Source organism: Crocodylus porosus, unplaced genomic scaffold (genome assembly GCF_001723895.1).
Source record: "Crocodylus porosus isolate Cpor-Errol unplaced genomic scaffold, CroPor_comp1, whole genome shotgun sequence".
In the NCBI taxonomy this organism is placed as follows: domain Eukaryota; kingdom Metazoa; phylum Chordata; order Crocodylia; family Crocodylidae; genus Crocodylus; species Crocodylus porosus.
The window spans coordinates 44,748,936-44,764,490 of NW_017728949.1; the positions used below are offsets into that span (position 1 = coordinate 44,748,936).

General features: G+C 41.3%; 1 protein-coding gene across 2 annotated transcripts in view; it reads left to right on the plus strand.

Moving 5' to 3' along the window:
* Window positions 1–15,555, plus strand: part of LRP2 (LDL receptor related protein 2) — a 179,069-nt gene that overhangs the window by 16,522 nt on the left and 146,992 nt on the right. For both annotated transcript variants that reach the window (XM_019553734.1, XM_019553736.1), the window contains exons 6-9: window positions 1,439–1,555; window positions 6,160–6,303; window positions 7,346–7,465; window positions 13,984–14,112. In XM_019553734.1, coding sequence (XP_019409279.1) covers window positions 14,001–14,112 — 112 coding nt within the window. In that variant the 5' untranslated portion in view covers window positions 1,439–1,555; window positions 6,160–6,303; window positions 7,346–7,465; window positions 13,984–14,000. The remainder of the gene's footprint in view (window positions 1–1,438; window positions 1,556–6,159; window positions 6,304–7,345; window positions 7,466–13,983; window positions 14,113–15,555) is intronic.

Here is a 15,555-nt window from a genome sequence, read left to right on the forward strand (position 1 = left end):
TTATTTAATTTAATAATTATTAATATTTTAAAAATCTGTTTGGTTCATTTTTGTTTTAATCATTACGTATACGGATCAGACCTTCTAGAATTGTTCCCATAGGCCATAAGGGGTGAACTGAATGGTGAAGATGGTCCTTTATTAAATATTTAAGTTAACTCATTGACTGGAAGCTCTGTTGACGGAAACTTCTATGTGGTACTTTTGTTTTGGGGACTGGGTATTATGCCTCCCTTTCTGCATTGTACCCACAAAGTTGCCACTTGGCACCCCTATGTTTTGCTTTTGACAAAAGGTCTTTTAAACCAATGGGGGCCAATCTTTTTTTGGCAGGTGTGTTACTAGTGCATCCATAAGTATCACTCTGATCCTCTTTCTCATCCTGATCTGCTCCTCAGCTTTCTGTTCCCTGCCTGATCTAACACTGTACTTTTGGCACCCTCCCCAGTGTGCTGCATGCCACATACAGATGATGCCTATGCCACTTGTGGCACACATGCTGTAGGTTGGCCAACCCTTCTTTAAATGATGTCATGATTTTGACTCTCAAGGTTACTGAAGAAGTATTGTTATAGGTTCATCAAGGGTCACATTTTCCTGTTTAGTATGTGCATGCTACCAAAACCATTAATTGTTGGAAAGAAGACAACATTCTTCTCCTTCCTGAGCCCTCCTTATCTGTCCACATGACACCAACATCTTGATGCTATCCTGTAAAGATGTTCCCTACTGCGTGCTCTCTTCCCTTCCCTTTTTGAGTACCCTGTTTCTTTCTTTTTTTCTGAACATTCTTCCTTCATTGTGCCCAACTAAGTATACCAGGGCTTTCTAGGTGGCCAGAAGTTGCACCCTATGTAGGCTACACCAGCAGGGTCTGCAGGTCTCACCAGATGTAATAGTGTGAGCTGTGGACACCCTCCTCCCTGCTGCACTATGTGTGCACAGCCTTCTCCCTCTCCCCTGCTCATTGTCTATGGGCTATCCTGCACTACACTGCAGGTTTCCCAAGCACTGCAGGCTGCAGCATGCCATGCCACCCCCTGGGACAGGCACAGGAAGCAGAAGCTGGAGGGGAAGCCTGGAGACGCTGTTGGGTGTGCAATCAGAGTAATGGGTTGTGCTGGACAGATAGAAGCCTGGCAGGGGCGTGGGGGCAGGCTGCAGGAAATGAGGAACAGTTAGATCCAGTCACACAAAGTACTTTGTGTGGAAAGGACAAGTACTTTTTTATTCTTTCTTGGTTTCTTCAAGGATCAAAATACTTTAAAATGGGTGAAAAAACAAAGTTTAGAACATGTCTGTGGTCTAGAACTGAGGTTATTCTTTAGGAGAGGTTCTGAATGACTGATTTCGCTATTTATCTGTCAGTTAACTGTTACAGGTAGTAATAGTTTTGTCACTTGGACTAATCCATGTCTTTTGTTTTTCCTTTTCTCAGCTTATGTAACTTGCAGGGGGAATTTCTTCACTTGCCCAAGTGGCCGTTGTATTCACCAGAGCTGGATTTGTGATGGTGATGATGACTGTGAGGATAATGAAGATGAAAGAGGATGTGGTAAAGACTAAAGCAAACTTAATTAAAATAAGACATTTTGCAAGGCAAAACCTCCTTAACCACAGTGCTAACATTATCTATTTTATGAGAGTTTTTAAAAATATAGTGCTCTTAGAAAACTTAAAAAATATAGTGCCCTTAGACATGCCCTTAGAAAACTTAAACAATATTTACAGATGCTGTTCTACTAACATAATATATATTATTTATAACTTATGGGGCAGGGCTTTTACTAAGATGGTGAGTATGAAGTGGCTATGCTCCAGTAATTTATTTTCATAGTCCTGATATTGCACCACCAGCAATAATAAATTTAAGTAGACATCTGTGGGAGTCAAGTAAGTCCTTCTGTGAAGCCATACTACTTAGTTGGAAAGCACAGTGAGCATGCCCACTGTTAAGCTGCAAGCTCAGGACTGAAGAAAGCATATTTCAGTACCTCTGTGTATTCTGAGTGGAGGACCAGATGATCTGTTAGAAAGAAAATCCCGTTTTTGGCTACTATTCTGAGTAAATGTGGTATTTCAGTAGCTATCTTTCTCTTTAATAGATATCTTCTATCAAGTTGCCTTATTTAGAGGACTTCTTAGTAATTCTGATTGCCAGTAGTAAACCTTAGGGAGGGGCATAAAGAGAGGAAGTGGGACACTAGTCTTAGGCACCAATTTAGAAGGAGCAAAAGAACAGCGGCCCCCGGGGAGCCCATGCCACTGTTCCCACCACCACCAAAGCAAGACTTGTTCAGAGAGCTTGCACTGAGGCAGTAGCATCCTGTGCCATTGCCACAACTGCTGCAGCCTCTATGCAGGGAGGTAAGCACTGGCTTCCCCCTCTCCTTGTACTGCCCAGGGTGCCAGCATTTCAAGTTGTGCCTCTGCTGATTGTACAGATAATGAGAAATGAACACATAGGCCATTGGTTCTCAGCCTTTTTAGATTCATGGCACCCCTTGTTAAAGTCAAGGTACCCCTCAGTTCTTAATTTTACTTGTTTTTTGATTAGGGAAAAATGGAGCAACTTTTTTGTTGCAAGGAACTCAGAAAATTGACGAGAAGTCAGAATGGTTTTAACACTGTGGATTCCTATTTGAAATCTCTGGGTTTATCTTGTGATTCATGCATAGGTATTTCCACACCTAACACTGATAATCTTGCATGGCACCCTTAAGTGACAGCCTAGGGTACTGCAGCAGAAAATCATAGATGTAGGCCTTGGTTTGGTCAATGTATTTTTTAAATTGCTTTTTGATGGAAAATTGCTTATTTGAATAATCACCTTTTTTGTGAACTGTGTCTATTGTTTTAAGATTTGTTTTCAAAGGTAGACTAAATGCCTAGAAATTAAAAGGTATAGGCTAAAAATAATACTTTTCTGCCACAATTTTCTGTGTTAGAATTTCTGAGGAAAAATTGGTAGTGTTGAAGTGACGTTGCATAGAATCATAAAATCATAGAGAAGTAGGACTAGAAGAGACTTCCAGATGTCCAACCCCCTGCCTGAGGTAGGATCATACCTATCAAAACAATCCTGTACAAATCCATTGTCTAACTTATTAGCAAAACTACACAGTCAACACTGACAAAACCACAAGATACAACACCCTAACCAGCCACAGGTAAAGCAGAGGAATCATAGTGGTCAGTGTTCTGCTGCTGTAAGGTTTTTAAAATATGCTTGAGAGATCTCAGGAAGAGTGCCATGTCCCCCACTGTGGCGGAAGGCAAAACCCCCCACAGTCCATACCAAGCTGGCCATGGGGTAAAATTCCTTTCTGACCCCAAATATGGTGATTGGTCTGACCCTGTGCAGAGTGGTAACACCTGCTAGGGAGGAACCTTTGGGTTTCAGCCATAGCAGAAGCACTGGCATACTCCAGTCACAATCCCCAGCCTTGGCTACAGCAAGCACCCCACGGTTGTGAGGAAAGCTTTAAAAAACAAAACACATGTAGCAGCAGGAGGAGAAAAAATTTCCCTTCTGGCCCCATGTGGCGACCAACAGGGAAATATTCATAGTAGAGGACAGACACAGCAGGCATGTCTACGTGAGATGCTTAGTGCGCAGTAGCCTAATAACACTGAACAGTAGCATTCTGGGCAAAAACCATGCTAATACGCTACTGCACAGTAGTGTAAGTGTTACTAAAAAACCATGTGCCAGCCCTATTGTGCAGTAACTGTGGTTACTGTGCATTTAGTTAGTAGTTCATTAAGCACATACTAAACTAAATTCACAGTAACTACTGCGCTTTAATGAATGTGTAGATGTGCCAAACTACTCCTAAAACATCCTGGATCAATGCCAGTTCAACCTCTAAAACACCTCGAGTGATGGAGATTCCACAACTTCCCTAGGCAGTCTGTTCCACTGACTCACTGTTCTAATAGTGACTTTTTTTTTCCTGCTATCCAATTTAAACCTACTTTGCTGCAACTTCAAGCCATCTGTCTATGTCCTACTCTCTGCAGTAAGAGGGAAAAGGTGTTTCTCATCTTCTTTATGGCAATCCTTCAGATATTTGAATACTTTTATCATGTCCCTTCTTAAGTGCCTTTTCTGCAAACTGAATGTGTCTTTCCTTCAGCCTTTTCTCTAATGACTTGCCTTCTAAGCCTGTTATCTTTTTTGTCAGCTGCCTGTGGACCCACTGTAACTTCTCCATATCCTTTTAAAGTGTGAAGGCCAAAACTTCACATAGTACTCTGGTTGAGGCCTAACCAATGCTAGGTACAGAGGCACTGTCATGTCTAGTGTCTTGTCCCAAAACTGCATTCATCTTTTGTGCAGCTGCATCACACTGCAGACTCACGTTGAGTCTGTGATCTGCCAAGACTTCCAGATCCTTTTCTGTGGCATTGCCATCCAGCCAGGTCACCCATTTTGTGTTTGTATTTTTTATTATTCTTCCTGTGGTGTAGCACTTTGAATTTGTCAGCATCAAGCTTCATCTTATTAATTCCAACCCAGTTTTCCAGTGGAGAATTCTGTTCCTGTCCTCCTGTGTTTTTGCAATCCTTCCCCAGTTTTGTGTTGTCTGGAAACTTGCTCAAGAAGCTCTTTATTCCAGAATCCAAATAATTACTGTATTTGCTCAACTGTAAGATGGTCCCCCAATAATTAGATTCTATATAAGGAAAATGTATAAATATGTTTTAATTTTCCAGGTATAGAATTTAATTATTTAAGAGTTTGCCTTGAATTTGTCCCCCTGCCACTGCTACATCAGGGTAAATAAATCTAGGGGGATCAGGTGGTCCCTGTGTCCACTGCCCCTCAAACGTTTCTCTCTGGCATCCTCTTTTCCTCCCCCTGCCCCCCTACTGTCAGAACCTGCTCTCCATGAGTTTATGGAGGTGAGAAGGAAGTTTGAAAACACTGACCTAGAAATAAATATACCCATAGGAACTTGCATGTGGGGATATCCATAGACGTAATTCATCCAGAGGGGGGCTGAGTGCAATGAGTACTATCCTATTTTTTACTCAGATGGGGTGTACTAATGTATCTTTGTGGTAGGTTTCCATTGTGTACTGGTACTGCAGGAAGAGAGAAGAGGATGATGGGAAAGAAATGGTAGACCTCATATGGTGGAGAGAGGACTAGCATAGATTCTTTCAGAAGCAAGCCCTCTGAAAGAACAATGAGTAATAGCATTGGAATGGTGATAGGTGTGCCGGTGTGCAATGTAATGAGACTGCAGTAGTTGTCAAAATATGTTTTGATCTGCCACATGAACCACAGTGGTCACCTGACACCTGACAGAGGGACAGCTTTATATTTATATAGAAATAAATATTTTTGCAAAAAAAATTCAGTATGTTTGTCTAGTATGGGCCATGAATTTTATATTCAGTGTTGGCTGCATTTAACCAGCTTCATAGTTGGTTTCCATTATTAAGAATGTGCTTCTTTTAGCAAAAGTTTAATGATAGATAATGTATTTAATGAGGTTTACTTGCATGTAAATGTAAGAGAAGGAACTTTTTTCCCAAGCTGACTGGAGAGGAAAAACCTAGTCTTAGATTCAAATAAATGCAGTAATAAATACAATGAACAGTGGTGAGTCCAGAACTGAGCCTGGCGGGACTCCACTTAAAACATCCTGCCATTCTGACCTGGATTCATGAATAATTATCCTTTGCTTACACCTGTTGAGCCAGTTGTCTATCCATCTTATAGTAGTTTTGTCTAGCTGAGATTGTCCAAGAAATATGTAAGAGGCAAAAAGTTTAGGCAAAAAGAAACTTTTTTTTTAACTGAAATTTCCATGATACCCTTTTCCCTCTTTTTTTATTAGCCTTTGCAGGCATTTTTCAAGACTGCAAAACCCTTGTTCTGTTTCTTATGTGCCAATCAAGCTAAAAAACAAAATGCTATTATTTGAACAGTGGGGAAAACATTGAAATGGTGCACTTAACAGCATGAACATTTCCTATATTATAATTTGAAAATAAAGGAAAAGCATGACAGAGAAAAATAGATGCTATTTCTTTAACTTTGTGTACTGTCATGAGGAGGAGCTGAATAATAAAGATGGGAGAAGCTTTGTTGGGTTGTCATAAAAGCTGTTTGTAATAGTTTTTCATGTTGTTTCTTTTCTGTAGAGGTTGGTCGCCAGGAGTGTTACCCAGGGGAATGGGCCTGTCCTGAGTCAGGACAGTGTATTCCACTTGGTAAAGTGTGTGATGGGACAGCAGATTGCCCTGCAGGAGAAGATGAAACGAACATAACTGCAGGCAGACACTGCAGTGAGTATTTGAATCAGCAATCCATGGAATAGCAGAAAGCTGACATCTTTTTATATGTCTCTCTAGCATCCTAAATAGAACTGAGAATTTGGAAGCACAACACTCTTCTAATTCTGTATACAAAAGGTGCCTCTCATGCCCAGATGGTTCTGCTGAACCCTTATGCAAAAAGTTCGACAGAAAAATATTTGTGATTTCTATTTTTCCTGCTTCTTACTATTCCACAAATTTTAGTTTTCCTTAGAGAGGAAGTATGTGATCCAGTAGTTACTGCACATGAGCACCTTACTGATTAACCTCAGTGTGAGGCAAGGCACTGGTCAGAATTTTAAAAACAAGTTTATGATCTTGGGTAACTGTTTTGGGGGTACTTGGCTGGAGGCAGTCAGTTTGGTTCTCAGGGGGCACTGGACACATACAGTTTCACTCCTTGTGAGTCATAGCATCATAGGACTGGGAGGGACCATAAGGCTCTTGTACAGCCCCCACTAATTAAAAATAAGGCCAACTGTTTTTAAGAAAGACATAAAAAATGGCAGGAAACAGTAAGTATGTGTTTCCTATTTAAAATGATGCTTTTTGAATAGTTTTTCAACAGAACTGACAGAAATTTGAATCTTGTTATGCGTAAGTGCTTCTTGTGCTGTATAGGTAGACAAGGTTCTTTGGGTAAATCTGATATTTTTTATTAGACCAACTCAAATAGTTGGAAAAATTCTTCTTAGCAAGCTTTTGAGTTCAAATACCCTATGTCAGGCTGAGGAAGCATCTGCAGTTGGTGTGTGCTATTCGTGCAGATGCGTCCACCAACTGCAGATGCTTCCTCAGCCTGACGAAAGGTATTTAAACTCGAAAGATTGCTAAGAAGAATTTTTCCAACTATTTGAGTTGGTCTAATAAAAGATATCAGATTTACCCAAAGAACCTTGTCTGCCTATGTCCTTAGACCAACACTGCTATAGCCTACACTCTTGTGCTGCAAAGCTGCTATTGAGATGATAATAGTAAGGGGCATCTTGAATTGACTTAATTTTATTTTTAGACATATCAAACTGTGCTGCCTTGAGCTGCCAGTATCGCTGCCATTCTTCACCAGCTGGAGGAACTTGCTTTTGCCCTGCAGGATATATAATACGCAGCAATGACAGTCGTACTTGCATTGGTAAGTGAACAGTAGTTATACAGATGTCCAGGGAGTTTGGACTCCACACGGTTAGGAAAAAATGCCCATTATTTTTGGATATATTCATGTGAATCAATTTATATAATAAGTAGGCAAATTTTGAGAGTCATGACATTAAATTGTAGAATGAATAGGGACACAGTAAGAAAAAAGTACTCTGGCTCCTGCCAGATGTTTAGGTAAAGGTAAGATAGGATCTGATGCATGATCCACACAATTGTGCCTCCTACCATGCCATCCATGCACAGCAGGAGGTGTGATTGTGGGATCCAGCATCAGATCCAAGCACACCTTATTGCCAGTGCAGAGGGAGCAGAATTATGATCCCAGTCTCCTCCTGCACCAGCAAATGGCAAGCTCCTGTAGCTGGGAGCCCTCAGCTGATTGGGGCCCCTAGCTGCAGGGAAGCATCTGGCTACACATTCAATTAATAGGCATGATAGGAACAAGCCACAAATTTATTGCTTACTTTTCGTGAGGCTTATTCCTCATTTTATCATGCCATTGATTGATTGACTGGCTGGGCTATAATTTAAGGCATGATAAACTGGATAATCATGCCTTAAGTGTAATGTGGCAGGGGCCTCAACAACAGAATATTCCAGTGTTGACAGGACGATGGTGTGAGGAGGGTTTACCAGGGCCTTACAACTGGTAAATAAAGACCCTTTTTTTAAACCTCAAGTGCAGAATTGTATTTAGAAATTTTGCTCTCTCAGGGCACCTTTATGTTCACCTCTGATGTTTTAGCCCTTTTTATTGTTTTGTGCCTTAGGAGAACTCATTACTGCTGTCTTGGTGTATATTGCTGTTAATTTGGGAAATCCAGTTAATTATGTCAAAAATGCAGTCTGCTGTGGTTAAAACAAATATGTTACTCATTGTCCCTGCAGAGGGCTGCATTTCTCCTATCTGTATCTGTATCTGTATATTCTGAGGTTACAAACCAAAAATGTTTGCAAGAACTTAAAGGTATATTGAGTCATTTGGCTTTTCTGCAAATCAGGGAATGTCTATGTACACACAAAGTAGCTTTAAACTACTTAGCTCAGATATTAGTACCAGGGTATCTGCAGTATAACAGACCTCAGTGCTTTATTAATTTTGCAACTTGTGCTGAACTCCATCCTTCTGTGGCTACATGGCTAACAGCCTTGTGCTAGCTGATTTTTGGAGTTCTTTTGGAACTTCTGCACTCTCCAGAGCATCAGCTAGGTCAAGTCTGTGTAAGCTGTAGTCTCTGCAATATAGAAATACCTTCAGTTAGACAAAGGAGTGAGTGGACTATTCTAGGCTGAAGTAGCTGTCAGGCTCTGGGTAAAGGAAATGCACATGGAAGAAGCACTTTTCTTTAACTGACTGATTGTTAAGTTCAGGTCTCTGAACTTGTTTGGAGAGGTTGACAACCCCTCCCCACTCCCATATTTAAGGTAATGTTTCCCATGGGATATATAATATTCCTGTGGAGGAGATGGATTACAGTCATTTTGAGAGAGGAACAGTGCCTACTTTTTTTCTACTAGTGATTCATATATAAGAAGGGTCGTCTTCCCTTAGCTTCTGGTGCAATGTGGCATCTGACTTGGGGGTCATTTTCTTCTGCTTAACATATAGATAAATGAAGGGATTAATAAACATTTGCATATTAACTGTAGTATGCTGTAGATTACACTTCCAGTTTACAGTTTAAAACCAGATTTACTGTTTTAACTCCAGAAAGGTTAATCTGTTGTTTTAGTGATAATTACTATTTTAATTTACTATTTTTCAAAACCCAAGTTTTCAGTTAGTCCTCTGGTTGTCTGTTCCTGACTGCTTCTTATTTACTATGTAGTTGTGATTTTTTTAATATCTGATGTTTTGGAGCACCGCAGCTGAGAGAACCATCTATAATAAATACCGAAAAGTGCTTTTTGGAAAATAGTTTATTTCTACTGTGTGTCAGCCAGTGCTTAAGGCTGCAGAATCTAGTAACAAGGCTGTGTTTGATCTTGCATTTCTTTGGGTTCAGTCACCTTTCTGCATTACTTAGCTAGCAATTCAAAGGCTATTTTTCCAGCAAAGTAATCCAATTCCAGTTGTCCTTACATCTTTCAAAATGAACAAGTTTAGGTTTTCAGTGCCAAAGCCATTTCCAAGTTAGTGCCTTTAATATGTTGGTTACTTCTGCTGTAAATTACAACACAAGTTGGTGTTGATTTGTTAACACTTGAGGGAGAGGAGAGGGAAGAGACAAAGAGAAGTTTTGGTCTGAAAGTTACTTTAAAACACCATGAAGAAAATTCTAGATATGCCACTATTTTAGGGGAAAAAAATTCAGCAGCAACTGGAGAGTTACCTCTAGAGCCCACCTGTATCATCTCAGTGAGATTTTCTAAGCACATTTGCAGTCAAAGCTGGCATATTGATCCTGATGAACGTCAGTAGGTAGAAACACTGATTCTCAGGGTTCAGGAAAATAGTAGTGGGATCATGCAACGATGTAACTCCTGCACTCTCTAGAATGTCAGTTTTCATTTAAAAGTGATATTTTAAACCCTGTAAGTAGGGGTGCACCGACAGGGATTTTTGGGGACAATACCGATACACAATTTTTAAGCGGGCATATTGGCTGCTACAGATCCGATTTCCAATACAGCTGAGTACAGCTGGTAAGTCTGTTGTGGTGGAAGGGAAGGGGCTTGGGTGGAGGCGGGGCAGATCAAGGCCCCTGTGGTGAAAGGGAATGGGACTGGGACAGGTACTGCCCAGCTGGGGTGGGGCAGGGTGTGGGATGGAGCCGCGGCTTGTCCACGGGGCGCGGGGGACGGCTCTTGCTGTGTGAAGCCTGGGAGGGCATGGAGGGATGTGGGTGGGGGAGGAAGTGTGGATCTGCGTGGTTGGGGCAGGCTGCAGCTGTGGGCTGAGGCTGGCACCAAGGCAGCACTGGGCAGGCAGTGGCGGCAGTGATGGGAGGGGACTATGGGGGTGGGATATAGCCACCCCAAAAATTGCTGTAGCCATCCCATAGTCCCCCTCCCAGCACTGCTGCTGCCTGCCCCATGTAGATCTGGGGGCATGTGCCCCCCCCACCCATGCTGTCCCGGATAAATGGTGGGAGCAGTGGCAGGAGCCGCTGGATAAGCAGACAAGCACAGAGGTGGGAGCTGCCCCCCCCCCCCTTCTTGTGCCCCCCAGATGAGATGTGGCTCCATCCTGTGCCCCCCTCACTCTGGCTGAGCAGTGCCTGCCCCAGCCTCAGCCCACACCCTCCTCACTATGGGGGCCTTGATCTGCCCCCCATGTCCCTCTCCTTTCACCACAACAGACTTACCAGCTGCATGCAGCTCTCCACATTGCCAGCTGTGCTCCTTGCTGCCTACGTGCTGTGCTGTGGCTGTGTGCATGCACGGGCCATTTATCTTCCAAATTCTCTTTCACATCAGGCCGATTTCCGATATAGACAATTTTCTTTATATTGGTGCTGATCCGGTATTGGACCAATGTATCGATGCACCTTTACCTGTAAGTGGTAAAGAGAACCTTCACAGTGCAAATGTATGTAGCATCAGGTTGCTGAGCCTGTTTTAAGGCTTCCTTAAACAACAACATGCTGAGCTATATGAATTTATTATGTTTATCTTAGTGCTGTAGCACTGAGCTTAATGTTCATAGATGTGATTCTCTCTGGCTGTATAGTTATAACAACTAGAGATAGGTCTTAACTAAAGTTCAGATGTAATAGTAACTATCTTGGATAATAAGGAGGTTGTGGAATTTCTATCCTTGGAGGTTATTAAGACCTGGCTAGAAAAAGCCTTTCCTGGAATGATATAGTTGGGGGTGGTCCTACTTTGAGCAGGGGGTTGGACTAGATGACCTCCTAAGGTCCCTTCCAGCTCTAATTTTCTATGATTAACATATACCTGTCTCTCTTTTTATACACATGGCTACTGTATATAAAGCAAATACAGTTAGGGTTGTTTTATTAAAGCCTGGGAAATGGTTTATCAGTTATTAGTTCATCAGCATGAAAGTTCATTGACATCTTTTGGATTGCTATATAGAAAACAAAGCATTATTATCATTATTTTATATCACAATCTTAGAGTGACATTTTTTATGGATTGTGAATATTTCATTGTGAGGATGGGATCAGCCACATCCTTAAAAATCAAAATATTTGATTACAATATGGAAGACGTCTTCAAAATAGTGGCTTTTGGAAACTTGGACATTAGACCTGTCTAAGTCATTGGGATGGTCCCCAGAACTCCCAGGACAACTGGTGAAACTTTACGAGATCTTTCCTTTTGCCTTATTTGTCAGATGTTCATCGCATGAACAATGTTTCTGATACGGATTTATTGTAGGTCCTCTGAGCCAGTAAGATGTTTGGTTTCCTGGCTTCTGCTGGTCTATCCAGCTGCAAGGTGAAGTTCCAGTAGGATTATCACTTCATCCTCTCCTTTTTACTGGGCCAGGTTTGTGCCCTAATGATCTCTTCAAGATCATTTCCCAAAGAGTCAGGTTAAATGAATTTAAATGAAGGATGTTGGCTTCTTAATTATGTCTATTGCTATATACACCTTGTGCCAGCATTGAAGAACTGCAGGCAATATGCATTATAGCGTTTGTATGCTTGTGGTATTGTCTGTGTTTGTCTCCGATTTCGCCAGTTTTCAAAACATAGCATCCAGCCAGGTTTTGTAAAGAGCTTCATCTTGTGAAGCTACAATAGAAGCTTAAGTTGATGGTTTTAAATGGGCTGTTTCTAACTGTTTAGAGCAGTGGTTCTCAACCTTTTTGGGCCTGGGAAACTGCTTGATAGACTTGATGCACCTCTCAGAAAATGTGTTTTCGCTTGTTTTTGGCTATAGAAAAATAATAGAACAAGTCATCTATCTCAAAGAACTCAGAAAGACTACAACAGATCAGAATGTTTTAACATTGGATGGAGCTAGAAGTTACATTTTTTGCATGATTGGGTCCCTGAAAGTGCTCTACAGCTGTGCCATGATGACACACTCGCATGGCCACAAAGTGCTTTTGAAGTGTCTGATCATGTGAAAAATTAACCCTCCTCAAATGCCTTGAAGCACCTTAGGGAACTTGTGTTAATTTTCGTGCATTGAGACTGGGTTGTTTTCCCCAACTCCCCTGGGACTGTCAGCAGGGAAGGAGGGTGGAAGAAGCGGGGAAACCAGCAACAGCGAGCTGTTCTTTTCACGAGCTGCCAGCTTGCGTGGCTTGAGCTGGGGGGTGGGGAGGGGGTGAATCAGAGCCCCCCTGCCTTGCTTGGCCCGGCCATTCCCAGTGCCCCAGCCATGAGGGTTGTGAGGGACATGAGGTTGGGGGGCTCCTGTACACACTCCCCCTCCCATCCCCACCCCCCTCCCACTCAGGCTGAGCAAGCTGGCAGCTCATAAAAGGAGCAGCTTGCTGTTGCTGGCTTCCTCTCCCTCCCTGCTGACAGCCCTGGAACTGGGAGGCAGGGGGCAGGGCTGGGGAGAGGGGTGAGTCTTCGGCTAGGGAGAGGGACGGCTCCTACAGCTTGCTAGGAAAGGATTTCAGGGTGACATGGAACCTTGGTTGAGTCTCATTAACATAATGGAATCTTCATTAGCATTCCTAATAATAAATTATTTTTAAATGTATTGTAAATGAACAGTTAAAATCAGTTTTATGTTAACTGGCACTATCTGATGTTACCTGATACAATCTGTATCAATTGGCCTGTAGATTCCCATTCCTGTATGTTCATTACTCACTAGTCTTCTCTATAGATATATAAAAATTAATGTTGATATAAATAAATGTATTGATACAATATATAATGATCATGTGGAAAAATATATTCACATTCAACCACTACCTCCACTTGCAATACTCACTTAGGAGCTGCTAATATCTTTCCACATTTTCTCTTCTTATTTCTGCTCCTGCTCTTACCAATAGAAATGTTTCTGATAACTAAGAATGTTTCAGAGGCTGTAGTTTTTTATGCTTATGGCACAACAGTAGTTTTATCACAACAATAAAAACGTTGGTCAGTTCTGTAGTAGATCTTGTATTGACTTCTGGTACCTGTTTCTTTCAATTTATTCTCATGCTGTGGATCTCTTACTGATCTCAGTCTCATAGGAATTGATCCAACAACATGATTGGACAGTGGGAAGGTGCTGAGTACCTTTAGCTCCCAAGGACATCAGCACTTTTCAGCATTAGGCTACAGGATTGTTCTTTTGTACTTTGAGGTCCTCCTATCATGAATGGAGAACTTAGAATTAAGGATCTGTCCTTTTTTGTTGTACAGGGCAGTTTCCAGTGATCCTACTGCCTGTCTCTGTCTCCTACTGTCTTGCACTGTTGTGTGCAGCACAAAAATGGAGATGAAAAGAATCTTTGCAGACAGATATAAGAAAAACAGGGAGTGTAAACTTTCTGGGCTTTCAGAGTGTGAAGGCATCTCCTTTTTTCAGACTTTTATTTATAAATGTGTTATACTCATCTAATAGATTTTGATGACTGCAAGATGTGGGGTATATGTGACCAGCTGTGTGAAGATCGTGTTGGGCATCACCAGTGTCGTTGTGTGGAGGGTTATTTCCTAGAGCATCACCGGCACTGCAGAGCTAACACTTCCAGTAAGTAAATGGGAGCAAACATTTTTGTTGTTGTTGTTATACTAGGAAAGCAGATGCTAACTTGTCATGTCCTATGTACTTGTCGAAATGTCAATACTTTTTTAAATAAATGAAATCTGCTTAAAGACAGAGAGTAGACTAAAAATGGTCCACTGGTATGAAAGATTATGCTGCTTGCAGAGTGCGCTCTCATTGTACAAAGCCAACTTTCCTGTAGAATTTTCTGACTAATTGGTCATTTTTAGACTGCTTGTCATGTGTCCTGTTATTTGTATATTGCATACCTGGTTTCCAGTCATTTTCTCTTTCTCTTTAATGGGACTTTATTGGGTGCATCTACACAAGACACTTAATGCGCAGTAGACAGTGCATTACAGCACCACGGCAAAAATGATGCTATTAGGCTAATGCACAGTAGTATTAATCTGCCATTAACCTTCATAAAAAACCATGTGATTGTGCTAATGCGTAGTAGGGCAACCTACTGCACATTTATTTAGTACTTCCTTTTGCAAGTACTAAATTTAATGTGCAGTGGGTACTGAACTTTAATGGATGTGTAGATGCACCCAATAGGAGCTTTCTCTGAGTAAGGTGAGCAAAATTTGTGTCTTAATATGTTCCTCTGAAACATATGCACAAATCATGTCAATGGATATGTAGTTTCAAAACAGGCTTTTCTTCAAAGTCTTCTTAACTTGAGTTTCTTTGATGTGAAAGCTTCTGATGTAATATGAGAATGAAGAAAACATATAGCAAGTGGCAGTACATGAACAGTCATGGAAGAGAAGCTGCATGCCAGCATCAAAGAATCTGGTTCTCACAGAGGAAAAAAGATCTTTTGAAAATTTCCTCTTTGATTACGAAAAGGAGAAGTTAGCAAAAGGAGGGAATGAGTGAGAAACTTGCTTAGGATATCGATGCATAATGTATTTTCCTCACTCAGTTCCTTCTAGGTTGCAAATGAGGATGAAAGCTAGGTTGCCACGCAGTAATTAAAGAACCAAATGTTGAGGTAGATGCAATGGATACATCTTCAAAATAATCACAGTTGTAACCAATAGGCAGACATTTCTACCCCTGATCAATGTCAGTTTACAGTAAATTGTTCTGTTCATAGTCTGAAGCTCATTGGGTGTGTCTACACATTCATTAATGCACTGTAATTACGGTGCATTAAGTTCAGTACCTGTAGTGACAGGTACTAAATGTGCCGTAATTGGTGCTACTGCACATTAACACAGATGAATTTTTTTTTTAGTGACATTAATGCACAGGAGACTAAAATCTACTGTACATTTGCTCATTAGCATGGGTTTTTCCCACCATGCTAATGTCCAGTAGAATTTAGTTTTCTGCACATTAAGTGTCTCATGTAGACATGCCCATTAATCCCCATTTACAAAAGAACCTATTCACATCATCATTGAACACCTCTTGTTA